The sequence below is a fragment of the Pseudorca crassidens genome, chromosome 5, assembly GCF_039906515.1.
Source record: "Pseudorca crassidens isolate mPseCra1 chromosome 5, mPseCra1.hap1, whole genome shotgun sequence".
In the NCBI taxonomy this organism is placed as follows: domain Eukaryota; kingdom Metazoa; phylum Chordata; class Mammalia; order Artiodactyla; family Delphinidae; genus Pseudorca; species Pseudorca crassidens.
In genome coordinates this window covers 82288980-82307723 of record NC_090300.1, presented here as the reverse complement: position 1 = coordinate 82307723, position 18744 = coordinate 82288980, and the positions used below count along the sequence as shown (strand labels likewise).

General features: G+C 38.0%; 1 protein-coding gene and 1 pseudogene across 8 annotated transcripts in view; both read right to left on the bottom strand.

Moving 5' to 3' along the window:
* Positions 1–5526: 5526 nt before the first annotated feature.
* IQCB1 (IQ motif containing B1) overlaps positions 5527–18744 on the bottom strand; it is a 46014-nt gene continuing 32796 nt past the window's right edge. For 7 of the 8 annotated variants that reach the window (XM_067738730.1, XM_067738729.1, XM_067738736.1 and 4 more), the window contains 5 exons: positions 18520–18662; positions 16760–16908; positions 9075–9206; positions 7439–7595; positions 5527–6597 (listed from right to left, as the gene is read on the bottom strand). In XM_067738730.1, the coding sequence (XP_067594831.1) occupies positions 6368–6597; positions 7439–7595; positions 9075–9206; positions 16760–16908; positions 18520–18662 (811 nt within the window). In that variant the 3' untranslated portion in view covers positions 5527–6367. The remainder of the gene's footprint in view (positions 6598–7438; positions 7596–9074; positions 9207–16759; positions 16909–18519; positions 18663–18744) is intronic. The other variant, XM_067738735.1, reaches the window with a different exon arrangement.
* Positions 10967–16753, bottom strand: LOC137225148 (pirin-like; annotated as a pseudogene).

The window sequence follows — 18744 nt, the reverse complement described above, 5'->3', positions numbered from 1 at the left end:
CTTAAGTGAAGGTCATCTTTTGTTTTCAATACTGTGAATGCCTGGCTATGAAGAATGCAATGGTTACTGCTAACAGTCGGGTGCCTCTGCCTTGATTTGTGCCAGCAGTTTCACCACCATTGCTTTTGTACTATCATTGCAAATATTGACACAGTGTAAAAGGCAAATAACATCTTAGTATTATGATGAAAATAGTTTTGACTCTTCAGTAAGTGAAGGGGTCTCAGGACAACCCCCTACAGGGATCCATAAGCACACATTGAAAATCATTGTATTATACTGTAGACTCCTTAAGGGAAAATGTTGACTTTAATTTTTAAAAAATTATATTGCTTATGTTATATAATTTGAAACTAATTAACCCAACTACAACATGCAGATGTACAACTCTCCAAACATTTTTTAGTCTTACAGACATTAGGTATTTATCAGTTAACGTTTGCCTACAGAACACAAGCTCTTCAGTTCCTCTATTTGCTGACCAAGAAACTGTAGAACCTCTCTTCAAAAAACCCATTGAAGAAGTAAAGTAGAATGTTTAAAATTTTATTAAGAAATAGGAAATATGTTTTTTTGGAAGTATAACTTTTAAGCCCTTTAATTCATATGAATGTGTTAGAGTGGCTATGTAGATATAGTTTTGTTACCATGAATGTTCTCGACATTTTGGCAAAGAAGAAGTAGGCCTTTGAGAACATCATATTTTCCTCATTTCTTTGAGACATGTACAAACTCAAGTAAATACATTCAAAGTCAGAAATAGACATTTAAAAACAAACTGGCCTAATATTTCCATATGGTTGCTTTTATTTTAAATGTAAATGTGACCTATGAGAGTGAGTCCTATAAATGCTTTTTTTCCCATATCTTATTTTAAATGTAGAGCTTTTCTGTCATCCTTTGAGACTTTACATATCCCCATTACTTACATGAATTATTTCACAACAGTCCTAAATAGGAAATGATTAAGAGTCTATGGAAAAACCACAGCCATGAATCCATGGTATGTTCACTGAATCATCCAAATGGTAGGGTTTCTATTTTCTCAGATGCTGTTGTCTTCAATCAGATGCCTGCCATCACCCAGATTCCTTAATCGAGATAGTTATTTCTTCATACCAGCTTTGACTGTCTAATATCCTTTCATTGCACCCTGCAGGACTCTTAAACATTCCTTGCCAGGCAGGTGTAGTGATAATCAACTTCCTCAGCTTTTGTTAATCCATGAATGTCTTAATTTCTCTCACACTCTTGAAGCACAGGCTCTGGACGTGCAGGCTCAGCAGCCAAGGCTCACGGGCCCAGCCGCTCCGCGGCATGTGGGATCTTCCTGGACCGGGGCACGAACCCGTGTCCCCTGCATAGGCAGGCAGACTCTCAACCACTGTGCCACCAGGGAAGCCTGGGATTCTTGTTTGACAGGTTTTTTCTCTTAGCACATTGAATATATTGGCCCACTGCTTTCTGGCCTCCAACGTTTCTGATAACAAATCTGCTGATATTTTATTGAGGATCCCTTGTATGTGACAAGTCACTTCTCTTTTGCTGCTTTTGAGATTCTCTATCTTTGACAGTAAATTAACTTCTAAATTGATTAAAAATAAGAAAAAATCTTTTATATTTACTTTTTACAATTTCCCTCACTTCTTTTCTTTGTGTAGATCTAATTTCTATCTTGTATCCTGTTCCTTCTTTTAAAAAATCTTAGTTTTTCCTTTATGATCAGCTTTGTTTTTCTGGAAAAAATCTTTATTTTGCCTTAATTTTTTGAAAGATATTATTGCTGTATATGGAATTCTGGGTTGATAGTTTTTTCTATTAGCATTCTAAAGATGTCATTTCCATTGTCTTCAGGCTTTTATAGTTTCTGATGAGAAGTCTATTGAAACTCATATTTGTTCTTTGGTATAAAATTTTCCTTTTTCTCTGCTCTCATGATTTTCTATTTATCTTTGATTTGAAGCAATGTGACTATGATGTATTTAGGTGTGCTTTTACATTTGTAACATAATTGTTTTTTATCCTGCTTGAGGTTCTCTGGGATTCTTGAATCTGTTTCATTAATTTTTCAAAAATCCTTGGCCATTTTTACTTCATCTATTTCTACCTCATTTCTCTTTCTTCTACTTCTGGGACTTCAATTACTTGCATGTCATATTGTTTGATATTGTCTCCTAGCTCTTGGAGGCTCTATTCTCCTTACTTCCCCACCCCTCATTTTTTTCTTTTCTCTTGGTGTTTCTGTTTGGAAAATTTCTATTGATGTATTGGCAAAGTTACCTATTCTTTATTCAATTCTAGTCTGCTAACGAGCCTGTCAAAGAACTGCTAATAAACGTAACCTCTGATATTGTGCTTTTGCTAGCATTTCCACTAATCTATTTTAAAAGCTTCCATCTCTGTGAAATTCCCCATTTGTTTTTGCACGTTGTTTACTTTTACATTTTGTCTTTTATTAATCACAGTTATTAAGGTTTTTTTTGTGAGTTCCAATATCTGAGTCATCTCTGAATCTCTGAATCTGAATCTTTTGTCATCTCGACAAAAGTTTTTTTTTTCCCCAGCTTTTTAGTGTGTCTCAATTTTTGACTAAACGTCATACATGTATAGAACAGAAAGGACTAAGGTAGATACTGCTTATGCCCAGATATGGGTACATCTCTCTTTATATCAGACAGTTAATGTGGGGTTGTTGTACAGTAAAGAATTTGTTCTTTGCCTCGAGTTCCTGCAATGGGGCTTCTAAACCCTTGGAATTTCCTGAGCGATAGGAGTGTCTTTAATCTTTGTGGTGGGCTCAAAGGGATTAGAGTTTTGAGGCTTCGAGCCACATGATATCAGCCTGACCTTCTGACCACTGGAGAGGTGTCAGGGGCTGGAGATTGCTTTCTGTCACATGGCCAGTGGTACAATTAATCATGCCTATGTAATGAAACTCCAGTAAAAACTCTGAACATTAAGGGTCATTTGAACTTCCTGGTTGGTGAGCACATCAGTGTGCCAAGATGGTGATGCATCCTGATTCCATGGGGAGAAGGCATGGAAGCTCCATGTTTGGGATCCTCCAAGACCTTGCCCTAAGTGTTCTTTACTTGGCTAAACCTTATTTGTATCATTACAGCAAAACTAGTCATAAGTATAATGTTTCCTGAGTTCTCTGGTTTATCCTAGAGAATTATCAAACCTGATAGGTTTGCGGGAACCCCCAAATTTGTGGTAAGTTGGTCAGAAGTGTGGGCAGTCTGGGTATATCTAAATTTATGAGGGAATTTTGTTGGGGACTATGACCTCAACTTTGGAGTTTGCATTAACTCCAGTGGATAATATTATATCACACACAGCCAAAAAGTACATGAAAAGGTACTCCGCATCACTAATCATCAGGGAAATGCAAATCAAAACCACAATGAGATATCACCTCACACCTGTTAAGATGTTTTATTAAAAAAAAACAAGAGATAACAAGTGTTGGCAAGAATTGGAGAAAAGGAAACCCTTGTACACTGTTGGTTGGAGTGTAAATTGGTACAGCCATGATGGAAGAGTATAGAGGTTCCTAAAAAAAAAAAAAAAAAGAAAACCAAAAATAGAACTACCATGTAATCCAGCAAGCCCCCTTCAGGGTATATACCTGCAGGAAATGAAATCAGTATCTCAGAGACATCATTGCAGCATTATTCACAATCTTCAACATATGAAAACAATCTAAGTGTTAATGGATGAATAGATACAGAAAATGTCAGAAAATATAAACATATAATACTATTTGGTCATGAGAAGAAAGGAAATCCTGCATTTGTGACAAGGATGAGCCTGGAGGATATTGTGCTAAGTGAAATAAGCCAGACAGAGAAAAACTATATGACATCACTTGTTATGTGGAATTCAAAAAAAAGGTCAAACTCAGAAACATAAGGTAGAATGGTAGTTCCCAGGGGCTAGGTGGGGGAAATGGGGAGATGCTGGTTAAAGGGTACAAACTTTGTTATAAGATGAATAAAGTCTTCAATATTTAATCATTAAAGTTCAGTAGCAATCATTAGCATTAGCAGACATCTGCTTTGTATTGGTGTAGGATTTCTGGGCCCAAAATCATTTCCTGCCTCCCTCCCAGGAGAGAGGGTTTTTATTTCTATCCTGCCCTCAGCAACACTGGATCTCTACTTGTATCTGGGGCTAGACTGTTCGCTACCCCACACGCCCCCCCTGCCCCCACACAGACAGCTAGGTTTTGTTTCTGTCCCTTCCTTAAGCGCAATGGAATTTTCTCTGAGCCTTGGAGGTAAGAGGGCTTGCTGCCCCTGCTCTAGCAGCTTAAGACTTTTAAGAGAAGGGTTTGGGAAAGCAGGTGAGTCTTTGGGCATGTCACCCAACAGCAGCCTATCACTTCATGTTTGCCTGTGCCACTAAAGGCATCTCTGCAGGTCTCCTGCCCTGCTCCCAAACTTTCTTGTTTGTGTTTGGTAAAGGTCTAACTTCTCCTTCGGAAGTCCCTAGATATTCTAAACTGACATGCTACCCACACTTGGCCTTTAAGAATGTTTTTTTTGTTTTGCTTTTAAAACATGTATTTATTTATTTGGTTGCACCAGGTCTTAGTTGCGGCAGGCGGGCTCCTTAGTTGTGGCTAGCCAGCTCCTTAGTTGCAGCACGTGGGCTCCTTAGTTGTGGCATGCAAGCTCTTAGTTGCGGCATGCACGTGGGATAAAGTTCCCTGACCAGGGATCGAACTCAGGCCCCCTGCACTGGAAGTGCAGCCTTATCCACTGCACCACCTAGGACTCCTAAGAATTTGTTAACATTTTAGTTGATTTCTTCCTATCCAGCCACCTTTGACTCTTGTGCTCTACTAAAGATGAAATGGGGGACTTCCCTGGTGGTGCAGTGGTTAACAATCCGCCTACCAATGAAAGGGACATGGGTTCGAGCCCTGGTACTGGAAGATCCCACATACGGTGGAGCAACAAAGCCCGTGTGCCACAACTGCTGAGCCCGCATGCCACAACTACTGAAGCCTGCGTGCCTAGAGCCCATGCTCGGCAACAAGAGAAGCCACTGAAATAAGAAGCCCATGCACCACAACGAACAGTAGCCCCCGCTCGCCGCAACTAGAGAAAGCCCACGTGGAGCAATGAAGACCCAATGCAGTCAAAAAAAAAAAAAAAAGATGAAATGGTTTATTTCACAGATACTGAGTCCCATCAATTTACTTGGTTATCTTGAGGCCTCAACTATCTGATAGGCTCAAGAAAAATGATTTTTATAGATTACCTGGCATTTTTTTTGTTAAGATGGAAGAAACATTCTCATGGAGATTTTTACATTCTAAGTGAAATCAGAACTCTCATCTCCTTATTCTTACAAATGAATTTTATTCATTTTCAATTATGAATAACAATTACGTTAGAATCTTGACTAGAATTTTACTAAACTAACTTTGGTGGGATGAACAACATTATAGTATTTGGTCTTCTTATCCAGAAATACTGGTTTTCCTACTCATTTATAGAAAAAGCACACTCCAGGTTCCTTATGATACAGAGTCAACGATTTAATTGATTTTAACTTAAATTCCATATTAGCACAAACATAGAGGTGGCTTCTGGTATTAAAACACAGTTAAAGATAAACAGGAAAATCAGAAATTATTAGATTGGAACCAAATAATCATGTAGGTATTGAGAATCGTAACAGAAAGTAAGCATTGTTTTAGCTCTGAGATTCCTAAGAGACAAATCAAAATGCAAATAGTGTGTTATATAGTTCTCTTAGTTTAATACAAAGAATGCAATTTTATCAGGAGAAATTTTTCTTGCACTGAATCCTAGGAGGACTTTTTAATGTAGTTCCTTTTAGAAATAACAAGATATAAATTGAGTTCAAACACTGTTTGGTCGAAAATAGTCAAATGTCTTTCAAATGACCACTTCTTTTCCTCACCATAATAAATGCCAAGAGCACATTTCCTATATTAATAGAAAAATCAATAAGTGTGAAAAGCTGAAGTAACCCTGACAAGTTTTTCAGAACAATTGTTGAAAATATTCAGAAAACACCTTTAGTTGGAAAACAGCAGAAACAAAAATAGAAATATCACATTTCATATATGCAATAGAATACAATGCTGAGTTTAGTTCCATAATAAAAGTCATACCAATTTTTATGTGTGGCCAAGGATGGAAGTATGGATAAAGAAAAAGAACTGAAATCAAGGTAGAAGATAACTCTGCTTACTGCCTTCAAGTCTTGTTTGGAGAGGAACCTCTGGAAAACCATGAGTTAGGATAACGCTAGTCTACTAGCATGTCAGAGACAGAACCCATATAATCTCTAGAAATATAATTTGTCATTCCTCCAGGTAACTCCCTTAAGGGGGTTTGGTTCCACCAATGAATAAAGTTCCTAATTCTATACTAAGTTCATCCTTTGGGACATCAATCTCATCTCTTGCCTCTTCCCCAAGCTTCTTCCACCAGGGTGCTTGTATATGCTTCAGGGTGGTAAGATGGGCCTGCTTGGCCTTGGCTGCCACAGGCCTGGATCTGCTTAGGAAGAGCTCAGGTTCTTTTCCTTCTGCCTCCTTCAGACTTGGTGCTTCTGTAGTAAACAGAAAATAAAAAGGTGAGTGGAAGAGTTCTGTACCAAACAAACAGGAACTTGGAAACTACAGTGTTGGAACTCTGCAATAGCAGGCAAAAACAAGGTTCCAACTCTGAGTCTATTATTATTGTCAGCTGTAGATGGCATGTGACTATTCACAAGTTGTAGCCCATGCTTCCGTGTTTAAAGGGAAAGAATAAAAGGAAGAGGTAGATTTTTTTAGATGGTTTATTTAAAAGAGCAGAAACTTTTAATATAATAGCAGAATCCTTACAGATGAGAGGCTCAGTTCCAGCCACCTATCCATTCAAAAACACAAAATTTGCAAGTAATGGCACTAAAGAGAGGACCCTGGCCCTTTTTGCTCCACAAATACTAAAAGTGTTTCAGAGGCCATCTGAGACACTGGCTTCATGGATGGGATCTCTCATTAAATGCACCAGTGGTTGTGAGAAGCAGATGAATTAGTTTTTGTGAAAACACTTCATTAAAGTGCCACCATAACCACTCTCATCATCTACTTTTAAAATATGTTCAAAAAGCTTTTCATACTGTATAACAGAATCTGGCTAGTAGGGCTCAGCATCTTTATAATTAATAACTTTTCTGAGTTGACACATATCAATGATCACAAGGCTGAGGGAAGCAGTCAAGAAGGTTATGGGGTCTGCATCATTTGAAATCATTGTGTGGTGATATGATCTAGAAGGAGAAATTTCTGAGGATAGGAGATGGGTTAATAGACCACTAAATGGTGTTTTCCTTCTGAAGATCTAGATGTCACAAAATCTTACATAGGCTGTTCCTTTTAGGAAGCAAAAATGGAATGAGCACATACTCATCAACTGTTCGATGTTGGTGTTGATCCGAGCCATCAGTGCCTCCCTGTGCTGTTGGGCTCTCTCTTCTAGAGCCCTGCCCATGAAGTAGTGTTGCAGTCGTTCTTGTGCTTGGGAATGGAGCTCCCTGCTGATCACATCTGATACCTCAGAGCCCTGGGAACAAAGGACAAAAAAAGTGTCACATGAAGGACACAAATATCAAAGTATGTTTCACTTAACCACTTAGTAGAGGTTCTAGAATGCTTAGCTGTCTCTCATCAATTGAATGTTATGGTTGATATCTACCTTGTACTCTTGAGCAAGCATTAAATAGCCTCTTAAAAGCAGCTTTAAATGAAAATGCAGGTGGGCCAGATTCTTTTTGGTATGCTCCTATACCTCACTTCCTCACATAGTATGGTATTCTGGGAGAAGAGATAAGATTGAGAAATCATAGTGAAAATTACAAATGGTTTGGTAAAGATACTGGCCTGGAAGAGGAGTAACAAGACCAATCCTTTTGTTCTAGCCCCACCTGGTAAGACTACCTAACTTCTTGGCCTATCCCCACTCCCAAACTTATCTAAGCCATAATGTTATAACGGCTTCTAATTTCACAGAACAAGGGACAAAATCATTCAAAGGACCATATTCTTTTGGCTAGTCAGCTACTTTGAAAGGAACTTACCTAATTAGTTTGGACAAGGATGAAATAATCTCAACATTGAAGCTGACAGAGCTTCTGACACCCCAGCTTTCTCAAATATTCCAGTTCATGGATCTTGGATACAGCCCTGTTCCAGCTAACACCTTACTTTTCAGCCACAGAGTAACAGGTGTACTAGAGTATGGCTAGAGCAGCACTTCTTTTTTTAACAGGAGAATGCATCACAATCACACACAGTGCATTAAAAAAAATAGAGATCAAAGACCTAAACATAAGGACTAAAACTATAAAACCCTTAGAAGAAAAGACGGAGGAAAAGCTTCATGATATTAGATTTGGCAATGATTTCTTAAATATGACACTGAAGGCACAGACAACAAAAGAAAAACCAGACAAACTGTACTTCATCAAAATGAAAAAGTTTTGTGTATCAAAGGACACTATCAACAGTAAAAAGGCAGCCCACAGAATGGAAAAAAATGTTTGTAAATCATACATCTGATAAGGGATTAATATCCAGAATATACAGAGAACTCCTAAAACTCAACAACACAAAAACAAACGACCTGATTAAAAAATGAGCAAAGGACTTGAATTGAAATTTCTCCAAAAAAGATATACAAATAGCCAATAAACATATGAAAAGATGTTCAAAATCACTAATTATTAGAGAATGCAAATCCAAATCACAATACCACTTCACATTCATTAGGATGTGAAAATAATAAATGTTGGTGAGGATGTGAAGAAGTCTTGCTGACGCAGTACGGAAAACCACTAATTTGAAGTGAAGTCTCCCTTACTATTGACTTTACTTATATGGTCCACGTAATTATAAGACGCCAAATCCATTGACTACGGTAAAGCAACTGCATTACCTTATGCCAAAAATAAATGTACATATACAGCTGAGACACTTATTTGTTGGTGAATATCACCCACTGCAATAATGTAACACTGGTACCATGGCACAAAAGCCTACATACGGGATGTCTTCTGATATAGTCATCCACTTGATGCTTTAGTTCAACTCTGCGTGCATCAGTGAGTTCTCTGAGTCCTTGCCAAGGAGCAAATAGTTTCTTTTTCTTACGGCACTTTGCTAGGAATTTAAGAGTCTGGGACAAAAAAAAAAAGATTTGTGATTTTTTTTCTTCCCTAGCAGAACTATTTCCTTCCTACCAAAACATATGATAGTGACAACAGCTGTTAACCCTTTTATGTATGGGGAGAAAGATAGGATTGTGACTGGGGTGACAGAGGACAATAACTTTATCGTTATATTCTTCTGTAGTGTTTTACTATTTTACAAGGATATATTCATGTATTATTTGTACAGAAGGCAATAAAGAAAAAAAAAGGGAAATCAGCTTTGGGTTCTAGTCTTAATTCTAGCCCCTTATAAAACTGTTTGATTTGGGGCAACTCATTCAATCTCTATAGGATAGGTTCTATGTCTACAGAAAACAGGGATCCCAATTGTACTCAGCCAAAGGATTGTAAAGATCAAGGAGAAGGTATACAAGAAAAAGCTTGGTAAATGAATGTGCTTTCTCCTGTCCTTCAGAATGAATTCCTGGTAAGAAATCTTTTAACAGGCAAGATGTGGAGACACATCTGAAATTATTCTGCCCAATTTTTTTTTCACTCTTCTCCCTTCTTTGTAGTTTTTACTTTCATCAAAGTTATATGTTCACATTGCTTAAGGCAAGGGTTGGCAAATTATGGCCCACAGGTCAATCCAGTCTGCTGCCTGTTTTTGAACAGCTGAAAAATGGTTTTTTACATTTTATATGATTACAAAGTTCAAAAGGAAAAGAATTAATTCATGACATGTGAAAATTATGTGAAATTCAAAATTCAGTGTCTACAAATGTTTATTGAAACAAGAGTCATGCTCATTTGTTTACATACTATCCACAGCTTCCTTTGGGCTACAACTGTAGAGTCGAATAGTTCCAAGAAACTGTATGACCTGCAAAACCTAAAATATTTTACTATTTGATGCTTTCCAAAAAGTTTGTTGATATAACTATTGTTTAAAGTGTCAGTTTTAGAAGAATTGTTAAAAACCTCTCCCCCAAAGACAGCAACTTTAGTTCTTTCAGGTTTTTCTTCTGATGTTTATCTCCATCTACATTTTTGTGATTTTTTTCAGTGATAGGTATTATCTATTGACTTTCTTGTATGAAAGATAAGGACTTAGCTCTCTTTCACACATACTTTCTATATCTCCAAATATCCAATATTATTAAATCATAATTTTAGTTAATATTCAGTGTTTACATTTACATTATTATGACTACATAAAGGCTATTCATTTTTCAACCATGTAGTGATGATTACTTTTTCTTCCTTGCATATTTTTATTTTCACTGGAATTAATAACTCTATTATTTTCCTGTGCTTATTTTTCTATATATTTATCACTGATTATCACAATTTCTGCCCTAACTGTTCATACATTAAAACACATCAGGCAATCTATCAAATTAATTTCCTTAGATACACATATTCTGGAGCTTTCTGACTTGTTCCAATCTGGATAGATTATTCCCTATGCTTGGTGCATAGCTGTCATCCCGAGATCTCCCATTCCCCATCATCTTGGTGACTCTTTTCATCTTTCCTTTGTGTTTCCTGGATTCCATGTTGTCCTTTCTTGGGTTATTCCTTTGTTTCAGAGACTTTGTGATGCATAAAAATGTCTTTAGTGTATCTTTACCTTTAACTGATGGTTTAGTTGGATGTAGAATTCTAGTTGGAAATCATTTTCCCTCAAACATTTGACAGCCTTACTCCAATATCTTTTAGCTTCCAATAATGCTGTTGAGGAGTACTTTTCGCCCCAGTGTATTTCACAATAATGTGAAATAGATGTGAGTGTATTTTTGTCATTGTATTGGACATTCAGTCTTTTTAATCTAAACCACATGATATTCAATTCTGAGAAATCTTAAATTATTTGATTTCTTCTCCTCCAGTTTTTTTTTTTTTCTTTGTTTCAAATGTTTGACCTCCTAGACCGGTTCTGGTTTCTTTTTGCCCTGCTCTCTAGATTTCCCAAACCTTTTTTTCTAGCCCTTTTATTATGTCTTTCTTTTTTCTGTCAAATTTTATTCCATTTGTTCCCTGTTATCCAGCATCTTGGTTTTTGCTTCATGTATTATTTTCTTTTAGCTCTCGGAGAAAATAATACATTTTAAAAGTTTTCTTATCCCTGCAATATCTCTATTTCCACCAAGTAGTTTTATTCTATTTGTTTTGGCCTTAGCTTCCTGCAGACGTCCAGTGATACTTTCAGCTGATATTTAAGAGTGGGCACTAAAAAGCTGTTTAGAAATGCTGAGCAGATGGGTAGGGTTTATCTATTCTGTACTTCTTTATAGGTCTACTGAACTGGGCTGTTTCATTGGAGTACCTCATTGTGAGTACATGTATAACTATTCCCTTGGGCTGTTCAGATTTCCTAAAGAAAATGTTTTCAACCTACTGTTTACAGGATACAAGCCTGGCTGACAGCACTGAGATCTGAGAAGAAAAAAGGGCTTGGAGGTTTTCACATTCAGTATAAAGATTTCCTTAATACCCTTGTTTTTACTATAGTACTTGAGCCTTCAATTGCGCTTACATTCTCCTATTGAGATTTTCTCCTTTTCTTCTATTCTTCCCTTTTCTTGATTTTTCTTCCTTGCTTCTCCTTCTATCTTTCCTCTACTTCCTGCTTTTAGTATGAAGCCAGGCTTATGATGCTACTCTGGGAACTCAGAGTAAAGTTTCCAGAACAGAGGAATTTTTGCCCTTAGATCAGAAAAGTCCACCTTGACATCTCTCTTTTCCTCATTCTTTGTCATTTTAGGACTCTCTGAAATTGTATTTATCTCCCAATGTTTATTTTTTCAACTGGTTTGTTTCAGTAAGTGCTTTTGTTGTTGGTCTTTAATAGATATGTATATTTGATACTGTTTTGCTATAATCAAGTAGCAAGAATTAGCTATCATTCTGGCTCTAGAGAGCAGACGCCAGCAAACATCACCTTCTTTCTGAGCTGCTGCTTTTTTTTTTTAAGAAGGAACAATTAGGTTTATTTGCTTGTGCCAGGAAATATCTCACATACATTGCTATAAAAACCATGTTTATCACTTTAGTGTGGAATTCTTTAGAAGCACTGGCAACTTTGGAAACTGGATGCACTGAACTGGTGGATGCCACAGATGGAAAATTCTAGAAGGCAGCCAGACCTGCCCTTGTGCTTGTCACTAGTTTCCAGTCTTTGATTTCCAGGTTTTAGCTCTTTCAAAGCCATTTTTCACATTTCTGAAATCAAGAATGGCCTGAGAAATCTCTTCATTTGTGTGCATCAAAAATGAACCTAGAGTAAAAAGAGACATTCAGAAAGTTCTGGGTGATGAGAATTTTCTTCTACCACTAAAATGGTGCATATTTCTGTAGTTCTTAATTTGAAACAAACTCAGGCATATCTGAATAGCAAACGGTTATTTTCCCAGCATCAGATCCTCGAGGATGGTAAAACAGGTTTTTAGGATTGTGTATGATTATAAAGACCAAACTTCAGATAAACATATGCAATTAGACCTCACTCATCCACTGCAGGCTGTCATCAGCAATGGCAATCTCTTTATTAAAAACATTCTTAGGTTTGGTTCTATTATGACCATTTTTGTAGTTTTAGTTCTTTTTACCTTCTTTATTTTTTTTAATTGAGGTATAATTGACACACAATATTATATTAGTTTCAGGTGTCCAACATAATGATTCGATATTTGTATATATTGGGAAATGATTGTCACAAAAAGTCTAGTTAACATCTGTCACCATACGTAGTTAGAGAATTTTTTTTTTTCTTATGATGAGAACTTTAAGGATTTACTGGGGCTTCCCTGGTGGCGCAGTGGTTGAGAGTCTGCCTGCTGATGCAGGGGACACGGGTTCATGCCCCGGTCTGGGAGGATCCCAAATGCCGCGGAGCGGCTGGGACCTTGAGCCATGGCCGCTGAGCCTGCGCGTCCCACAACGGGAGAGGCCACAACAGTGAGAGGCCTGTGTACCACCAAAAAAAAAAAAAAAAAAAAAAAGATTTACTGTAGTTGTCAGTTAAATAGCATTGGCTGATGTCAAGAACTGAACTGATCTGATAAAAAAAAATTGGCACATCTTGTCATAGTTTTCGTGTCTCTGCAGTATATGAGGCTGTGTCCTTACATGAGGAGTCTAAGTAATTTTTGAAAACTAGTAGCACCTCATTGACAATAACAAAAGATTACAAAAATTTCAAGTCAAGAAAGAATCACATTTTGGATTCTTTAGGGGTCAGCACACTTCTCCATGTTGAACTGTTTCTCTCTCTCTTTTAAAATTTATTTATTTAATTAATTTATTTTTGGTTGTGCTGGGTCTTCTTCATTGCTGTGCATGGGCTTTCTCTAGTTGTGCACAGGCTTCTCATTGCGGTGGCTTCTCTTGTTGCAAAGCACGGGCTCTAGACACGCGGGCTTCAGGAGTTGTGGCTCACAGGCTCTACAGCACAGGCTCAGTAGCTATGGCGCAAGGGCTTTGTTGCTGCACGGCATGTGGGATCTTCCCGGACCAGGGATCGAACCCATGTCCCCTGCCTTGGCAGGTGGATTCTTAACCACTCGCTACCAGGGGAGTCCCAACAACTGGTTCTCCTTCTTTCTTTCTTTCTTTTTTTTTTTTTGCGGAATGCGGGCCTCTCACTGTTGTGGCCTCTCCCCTTGCAGAGCAACAGGCTCCGGACGCGCAGGCTCAGCGGCCATGGCTCATGAGCGCAGCCGCTCTGTGGCATGTGGGATCTTCCCAGACCGGGGCACGAACCCATGTCCCCTCCATCGGCAGGCAGACTCTCAACCACTGCACCACCAGGAAAGCCCAACAACTGGTTCTCTTAATGGCTCCTCAGGAATTAGGACAAAGTGGCTTCTCTCAGGATCCTTGTTCTCCACCTGGACACTGTCACCTTCCCCCAGCACAGCTGTGTGATGAGGTTCTATCTTTTGTTGGGTGTTAGGTCCAATATGCACGTTTCCAGATATGGTATAAATGAAGCTTGATCACCCTTTAGGAATAGGCTGGGAATGCTTTGCTCCTTGGTCCAATCTTAACTCCAAATATAAAGTTGGTGTGTAAGTGTAAATCTTGGACTTGATTCCCAGGGCTTCTCCAGAAATGACAGCAACAGTAACACCATCCTTACGGGTTTAGGGATTTTGCTGCTTTTTACTTCCTGGTACCAAGGCTCCACCATCTTCTGTGAGCTCCTCAAATTAACCCACAGCTGTAGGCCATGGACTGACTCCTCCGAGCAAGGCATCTCCGCACAATGCCCCAGCCCATGGTCATCCACTGTAGGTCTCCTGTGTTCAACTGACCAGCATGTCCACAGAAGTCTTCGCTGGCCATGATAACCCCCTTCCAGGAGGTAATACACTGTTTCAAAACCTCAGTGTGGGTGATCAGGAAATCCACCTGGTCTACCGCCTTTAAATTCATCAAACAGTAAAAATGGATCCAGATTTTTAAACTAAGGTCAGCCAATGCTTCTGCGGACCCATGCTCCAACCCCTTCTGACTGCTCCCAGCTAAGCACTGAGGGTAACCTTGCAGGATGCCATATAAAGGCTAAAATGCGAGCATGCTGAGGCTTAGCAGATTGCAGTGCTCTGCAGAAAGAAAAGTCATTTGCCACTTGCACCAAATTGCAGAGGACCATTTAAGCATCCCTGGCCATCTCCCTTGGAGACTCCCCTGGGAGTCTAAAGCTGGCCGGGGAGGGTGGGGTCCTGCTAACTGATCGATGGCACCGGTCCCGCCTGGCCCCATGGGTACCCGGTACTCCAGTGTTCGTGGGGGCCCCTTCTGAGCTTAAGAGATGAAAAAGCAAGAAAAGAAAATCCTGGAACATTAAGAAGGAAAAGACAGCTAATTCTTCAAATTTAATTCTAATACTATACCACTACATAGAACTCCAACTTGTTTACGTAAGGATGTGTAATTTGAAATGAGCAGGTGTACATAAGGTTTTCTTGATTTTTATCTATCTGAGAAACAATGCCTCTCTTTTACGCAAAGTGAGGGACAGAAGGTAAACAACAGTTCTGGCCTTTGTCTGCCAAGGACACTAATAACCAGTTCCTCCTGAGGGATAAGTTCAATGAAATGATATTCCAACTTCGTTCTGTGAAATTGATAATTATTTCCTTTTCTTTGTTATCAAGGTCATCTGCAGTGCTAATAGAAATATAAAATGAGTCAAATATGTAATTTTTAATTTTCTGGGAGGCAGAATAAAAAGGTAAAAACAGGTGAAATTAATATTTTGCATGTACTGAGTTACATAAGCATAACTCAATATATGTAAAATATTAGCATTTCCACATGTAATTAAGACTCCGTGCTTCCACTGCACCACTGCAGGGGACAGAGATTCCATTCCTGGTGGGGGAACTAAGATCCTGCATGCTGCCACGGAGCCCAGCCAAAAAAAAAAAAAGTCAGTAGCCACGAGGTAAAGGTATTAGAAAGGACCCAAGGCACTGATATCCATGGGTCCATGGGTTAATCCTTAGGTGGCATTGCTTAGCAGAGGGTAAACAGCAGATGTGGGTGTGATTCAGTGATGGTGCAGGACGGTTTGTTGCACACATGGCCTAAAATCCCCAAAAGAGCCTGAGAAAGATGGAGGCAGCAGACATCTCTTCCTATTTCCCTAGTATTTACTCTGTTTTTTAAGTGGTTTAAAAAAATCTTTGTAAAAGCTTAATCAGAGAAATCAATAAGGAGACTGTTCAAAATCTATCACTGTGAAAAACTGAAATTGACCTAAAGTTTAACAATAAGGGATTTAACAATAGGGATTAACAAACAAAGTTCAACAAAAAGGGATTTAGGTCAATAAATTGACCTAAAGTTTAACAATAACAATAAATAAGTTTAACAATAACAATAAAACTAAATGCTACATGATCTGAAATCCTAATATGAACGTTAACTATGTATAATAACTAGACATTAGGAAAACTGGTCATTAAGTGAAATAGACAGCCTTGTACTATGCTTTTCCAAGGCAATAAAATATTACTATGCTCCAGATAAATCCCAGGAAGATCATCATTTAAGAACACCATTCTATAATTCAAGAATTACAATGATCTAATTATACCTAATGTATTATCTGTGCATTAAAAAACATCTAATATGATAAGCTGCTCCTACGCAGGACTTTACAATTGACAAAATACTTTCCCATAAATTAGGTCATCTGATCCACATAACAACTGAGTGAAAAAGATAGGGTAGACATTCATTCATATGTCAAGCACATGCAGGAAGCTGACAATAAATAAGACTTCGTTCCTTACCCTTGAGATTCTCATTGCTCAAGTAAGAAAGAAAAAAATTAACAAATAACACTGCATTTTGGTAAATGATGTACAAGGGTCTATGGAAATACTAAGGACTGAATGTCTAAATCATTTTGGCCAGTGATAAGGATGTTCTCATTTTAAGAAACTAAGGCTCAGAAAAGCTAAGTGACTTGACCAAGACTTTACAGCAGATAAACAGGAAAGTCAGGTTTGAACCCATGTCTTTGCCTCCTAATCCAGTACTCTTTTTACTAACTCAGACTCACTGCTCTTTGAAGTGTGACAGCTGCTTTATACTCCACAAGAGATGGCCTCTGTTGGCGAAAATTCTTCCTTTCCCTGTACCCTCTCCAATGTTTCTGGATAATCAATGCTGATTTCTCTTCTATTTCCCGATTATGTTTTTCCACCTGACCTAAAAAGATAACAAACACTATTACAACATACTCACTTCTATGCTTTTTCAAGTTCTAGAATCAGGACAATGAAAGTACCAACAATCTTGCAGTCCTTTTATTTTTTTCAATATTGATTTTCCCAATTCTATTATTTTACAATGGTTATAAGATTTTAGAAACAAAACGCTCCAAAAGCTTTCTCAGATTATGCATCTTCTTTGGAAAAGACTCATATCATTTTTTTTGTCTCAGAGGAATGAGAAAAGGGCTAAAAATCCAATAGCAAGAACATTTAGAAAAAAGAATCACAAGTAAATAGTTAGAAAGTCATTCAGTACTACGAAAAGGGAAAAGCACATTGTGTATATATGTTACCTACTCTGCGTGGTTCTAAATTTCTCTTTAGTCACTCAGTTAGTTCTACAGATGACTTTCTTTTTACTTTCTGGGAGTTAGTCAGCATACAGTCTAGGGTTCACAGTAGCTAAGTGACAGAATAAGGTGGAAGGTAAAAATAAAAAGGGATATATTTGAGAGACAGTACCAAAAATTGATAGGATTTAGTGGTGAACTTGATGTGGAGGGAGGGAAAAAATTCTAGGATGTCTCATAGATGGGACACTGAGTAGACTGTTGGTGCAATTACCTGAGATGAGGAATACAGGAAGAGGAAATCAGTGAGGGAAGATAATGACTAGTTTTGAGGATGCTTGTGGATATCTAAGTAAAGCTAACCAATAGGGAGCTGGCTACAGGGCTGTGTTGTCCAATGTAGTAGGCACTAGCCACAACTGGTTACATAAATTTAAAGAAAGTAAAATAAAATTTTAGATCCTCAAGTGCACTAGCCACATTTCAAGTCAACAGCTACCTCTAGCCATTGGTACTGTAAAGATATAGAACACTTCATTTTGTAGAAAGTTCTACTGGGCAGGGCTGGTCTAGAGCTTAGGAGAGAGGGTGAGGATGCAGACAAGATTCCAGAGTGCTAAGCACTCAGTTGGTAGTTGAAGCTGCAGTTATGGATGGGATACCTCAGGAAGAGCAACATGAAAATAATGGGGTAAGGATGGAACCCTGGGAAACATCTGAATTTAAGGGAAAGAAAGAGAAATATGAGGCTAGTGAAGGATACTGGGAATGAGTAGTAGAAGGGGGAAGGAGTAGAACTAAAAAGGAATCTTGAAATGACTCAGATTTCCCAGACTACACTTTAATATTAATTTCAGCTTAGTGTGTCGAAAGTGGCAAGAGGTGTCACAAGGTTTGTACTGAGTTCTGAGGGCAGAATGTAGCAATATTCTAACACCTTACTTAAGTTCAAGGGGGTTCTTTCTTTATGTCAAAGACAGATATCTTTAAGCATAAAATTTTGTTTCACTAATTTATCTGAAAGAAAAGAAAAATTACTGGAGAGATTGCTCATCATAAACTAATAGGCCTTAATCAAAAAAAAATAGTTACTTTTTTTGACTCAAGAGATTTAATAAGATTTATCTGAAAAAGGAGAAACAGGGAAAAGGTCCCCATTTAAAAAAATAAATCATCAGGTAGCTAGGAAATTTGGTTTATTAAAAGATATCCTAATCAGTCTTAATTACACTTATAAAATTGATACTGCCACACACCTGGATGAACTATTTCAAGCATACTCAGCCGTAATTCTCGGGAAAGTCTCATGGCTCTCTGCCTTTGAAGTTGCAGTTGTAATCTGCAGTCCTCTTCTTCCTTCTGTCTACTTAGCTTCAGTAACATCTTTGTTCGCTTAGATCTGTGATGGAAACATTAAGTACACACAATTTTCATAATTATATGTCCACTCAAGAAGTATTTATGAAAAATGGCTTAACCTC